Consider the following 4,269-nt stretch of genomic DNA (forward strand, 5'->3'; position numbering starts at 1 on the left):
TATGAATATATGTGTATGTGATTTTGTGTGTGTGTTTTATATATATATATATATATTGGGTAGTGTATAATGTATATGTATATCCAAAGTAATGTAAATGTGTATGTATGTATATTTATATATATATATATAACTATTCTTGCCGTTCTAGCTCTTCTTTGTACTAATTGATTCCCTCCTCGTAGATGCATTGAAGGAAAATAGGTTCATGAGTGGATGGAGGCGCGAGTATTTCTTGGACAAATTATTGGCGATCAAGAATGGTACTAAAAAATTGGTAGGTATTTTCGTTTCGATATGATGTGCATCTGATCAGATAGCACAAGGTGACGGTAGTGTGTAAAGGGTACGGACTTCGTTTTCTTTCGAGAGGTGGGCACGTCACTTTTTGTAGTTCTGCATATCTGTGGTTTTATACTTCATACTGCTGAAGCAAGAGCTTGACATGAAAGTTTGACCCTCACTTCAGTAACAACACCCAGCCGCCGCCAAGAAGGACCTTTCATTCGTCTACGTTTTGAGTAGTGTTGAATTCGATCTTGACTCGGTGTGGCAGTGTCTTAATTTTAAACCGGCGTGCATCCAGCTATTAAATTATATGTCATGCTTACTGCTACCTCCCTATCATCATCAATGAATACAGCAATTCAATCCGGAAAGTGGACTGGTGGAGTTGGTTTGATGCCAAGCGGTGAAGAACTTGGCGCCTCATATAAATATTAAAAAAATGTTGTCATCAAACATGTCGCCGATCGTATCTGATTTTGATTTTTGATTTTTAGAGTACCAAACTCGAAAAAAATAAAATTCAGTACACAAGGACCAAGGTGGCAGGCGTCATGGTAGCGGGGAAATATTTAGCCGATATTGAGCAGATCTCCGAGATAACCGAGCTATAATTAGAATAAAATCAGTCAAAAAGCTTCTGCTTGTGTGAATATGAAATAACCACACGCTAAATTCATGGGGACTTATTCACGTACTTGCACGTCTCTAGTTAAGTCAAACAATTGTTATTCACCAGCGCAATGAAGGCCGAAAAAGCGAGCGGTGAGAACAGATGGATGTCTTATTTCCGTTTCAGTGGTCGCGATACCACCGCGCAAGCGCAAGTAACGAAGGCTACTACTATCGATCGGTACGATGGCATTGATTCACGCTGACGCCTAGTTCTCCAGCGAGTTTTAAGTTAACCCAACGTTTTTTTGTACTTCATGGATACGACGTGTCGGCTGGAATATACAATTAACAAGGCTTAATCTGTCTTATGAATGTAACGTACAGTATGTACTCAAACTGCTATACATACTGTTTGAGAAGCAACCACCTATTGTCCATTCGTGCAGGTATTTATTTGTTGTGCGCAGGTTTTGTAGAATTACTTGTTAGTGGTTTGTATGGCTCTTCTAAAAAGATGCGCGGTGTCTCACTCTGTAGGAAAATAAATCGGGGACCCTCAGTGGCCACGATCACCACACGCCTATCGAAGCTAGCACTCGTCAACAACAATGCCAGTGGCACAAATGATGACGCCGAGAGTGCGAATATGCGGAAAGAACGGGAAGAGATGGTAGTACAAAAAGAGAGGCCAACCTCGGAGGACCAACTAGAGCAACTAACGCGTTTGGGTTTATACGATATAGGAACCACAATTGGTAAAGGAACATTCTCCAAGGTTTGTGAAGCTATACATATACTTTCGAATATGATTGTCGGTATATCAGCTTTGCTCGTGGTATCTATATGCCTAATTGCGTACATTACATGAATTGCGAGACACATGTGTTTTTTTGCTCACAATTATTATACGTCGAACACTCGCATCACAGGTGAAGCTGGGAGTCAATTCAATCACAAAAGAGAAGGCAGCAATCAAAATTATAACTAAAAATGAACGGCACCGAGGCTTTACAACCAAACATATTTTTCAGGAGGTGAACGTACAGAAGGTAAGCTACCAGCTTGACACCCTTCAGAAGATAGCGATCATATATTAACCCTGGTTTAACCTGCCAACCGCCCTCGCTACGTTTCTGTACATACTGCCTCTTTGAAGAGTGCTAGCGTTGTATTGCCTATCATATTTTGTGATATTACGGTTTGAATATAAGTGACTGAGAGTCTTCCTTCTCGTTTTTGGTACTGCATAGCGCGCCAATCACAGGCGGATATGTCAGATCTTGAATGTTTTTGATACCGGTTCCCTGGTCTGCATAGTCCTCGAGTATGCCCCAATTGATCTTTTACAATACATCAATTCGACGTGGAATAAAAAATTAACGGACTGTGAGTCAAGGCGGCTATTCTACCAGCTAATGGACGGTATGTTCGATTTCATCTTGCTTCTCTTGATACCATCGCTGAAAAGCCAAATGTTTGCTCGCTTCATGACAAGACCATACATGTATGACCACGGCTAAATGTTTGTTGGGTAAGTGCAAACAGTACTTGCACTTTCTATTTATGCGGTGGGACACGCGAACGAGTCTGCGGCGGTAAATTTGTATCTGATTTATAAACGTATTATATTACACCAGCTGTCGCGTTCCTCCATACTTTGAATATCGTTCACCGAGATGTGAAACCTCAGAACCTTCTGCTGGATACCGAATACAATGTTAAACTGACCGATTTCGGGTATGTATGTCTATATTTTAATTTATGGTTTTGGTCCCCAATCTTTCAGTCTGAATCTTTCTATCATTTATTCTCGGCTTCTGATATGCTTCTACTCTATCCCGTTCAGATTCGGTAAGCAGTGTACCGAAACTAACTGTGACATGCTAACAACGGTGTGCGGTTCAAATGTTTATGCTGCCCCCGAGTTGGTACGGCGCAAACAGCCTTACAATGGAAAGGCTGCAGATATGTGGGCGTGCGGTGTGGTTCTGTTTAACATGCTTATTGGAAAGATGCCCTTCAAGGCTCTAGGCGATAGAGTTAAAACAGAGGCACGACATGTGTTGTACGACCCTCTCATCTCCGAAGAAGAACTGACACGGAATTTGGTCATCCCTCCGCATGTCAAGCCTCTGGCTGCAAATCTTATGATGAAGATCATCTGCATTGATTACAGGCAAAGGTACGTCTGCGAGAAAGTCGTATATTTTTTAATGTATTCGAATGTGTGGAGTCGTGTGCGGTGAGCAAACCCTTACACTCCAGCACCTTTTATTTACGATAGGTATACATCAGAGCAAATATTCGAACATGCCTGGATGCAACTACCGTTTCCGGAAGGACCAGATCCCGTGATGCGTACTCGTATCAAGAATTATCCAGGAAGTAGTGGGAAAAGTGCAGCAAAACCCAAGAGCAAAGCGGCCGACAAGAGAAAATTCAGTTACAATACCACACATGAACGAGCATCCACGAAGAATAGCTCTTGGAGGGCTACCTCGGGAAGTTCTCGGAATTGCGGTTCCGCATCGAGCGCCACCACTCCAGTACAATCTACATCCATTGTCGCCGCGCCGCCATGATTGGGTATATGCAGCATACTTTGCTATTGGAAGAGGCTTCCTTCCAGAGAGTACCATTTCAGTGATAGATACTGAACTTTAACCTGGTGATAGTTCGTAGCTATCCAAGCGATTCTGAAAACAGTAGGTCGTCAGGTTCTTTTTTTGTCCAGGCAAAGTATTGTAGGTTCCGCCAACAAGATTTATATCCAACGCCAAACCGTGCACGACGACTAAAGGAGACACCCACTCTACGAGCACGAACTTTGCAAAAATGCAGCACAGCAGGTGGGTGTGTCTGCGTCATATGACTGTCATACAAGGGGACTAATTTAGGTTAGCTGCCATTTCGTACCGGCACACACATGATTCAATCCGACGGCAAACAACTGGTCTAATATAGCTGTGTAACATATGCGGTGGTATTCTCCGGCATGAACTTCGGGGAGAAACTACCCGTCACATCTATGCAAATCCACACCAGTTCGACACCTGTAGAAGTCAGTGCTATCTGGACTTAAACATATATAATAATAGAAGAAAGACTTTAATAGAAAGTCTCACTACATCTTGCGGCCAATAACTCCTGTAGCCCTGAAAAATCTAGAACCAATTAAAAACAAATAGCATCGAAGTAAGTACAGCATGTTAAATGTGTCATATGATATACCTCACGTTTGAATGCCAGAATGGTCCAGATATATATGATGCACTTAAAGCATTAATATAAAGTCCAACAAACCGATTTATATGTCTACCTAGGTGCTCCATTTTTTTTATTTGGTTTTTTTAACTTCAGTATATATAT

General features: G+C 41.8%; 2 protein-coding genes across 2 annotated transcripts in view; both read left to right on the plus strand.

Moving 5' to 3' along the window:
* Positions 1–922, plus strand: part of SARC_08393 (hypothetical protein) — a gene marked incomplete at its 5' end in the record, with an annotated part of 8,901 nt that extends 7,979 nt beyond the window's left edge. The window contains 2 exons of the mRNA XM_014297633.1: positions 186–277; positions 644–922. Of these exons, the coding sequence (XP_014153108.1) occupies positions 186–277; positions 644–682 (131 nt within the window). The 3' untranslated portion in view covers positions 683–922. The remainder of the gene's footprint in view (positions 1–185; positions 278–643) is intronic.
* A 106-nt stretch (positions 923–1,028) lies between these two features.
* SARC_08394 (CAMK/CAMKL protein kinase) lies at positions 1,029–4,093 on the plus strand (the record flags this gene model as incomplete). The annotated part of the gene is made up of 7 exons (XM_014297634.1): positions 1,029–1,138; positions 1,438–1,675; positions 1,830–1,949; positions 2,151–2,322; positions 2,538–2,641; positions 2,760–3,082; positions 3,185–4,093. The coding sequence occupies 7 exons, from the start codon at positions 1,029–1,031 to the stop codon at positions 3,480–3,482; spliced, it is 1,365 nt and encodes a 454-aa protein (XP_014153109.1). The 3' UTR covers positions 3,483–4,093.
* Between the last annotated feature and the right edge of the window lie 176 nt (positions 4,094–4,269).

Source organism: Sphaeroforma arctica (genome assembly GCF_001186125.1).
Source record: "Sphaeroforma arctica JP610 unplaced genomic scaffold supercont1.750, whole genome shotgun sequence".
NCBI classification, from domain to species: domain Eukaryota; class Ichthyosporea; order Ichthyophonida; genus Sphaeroforma; species Sphaeroforma arctica.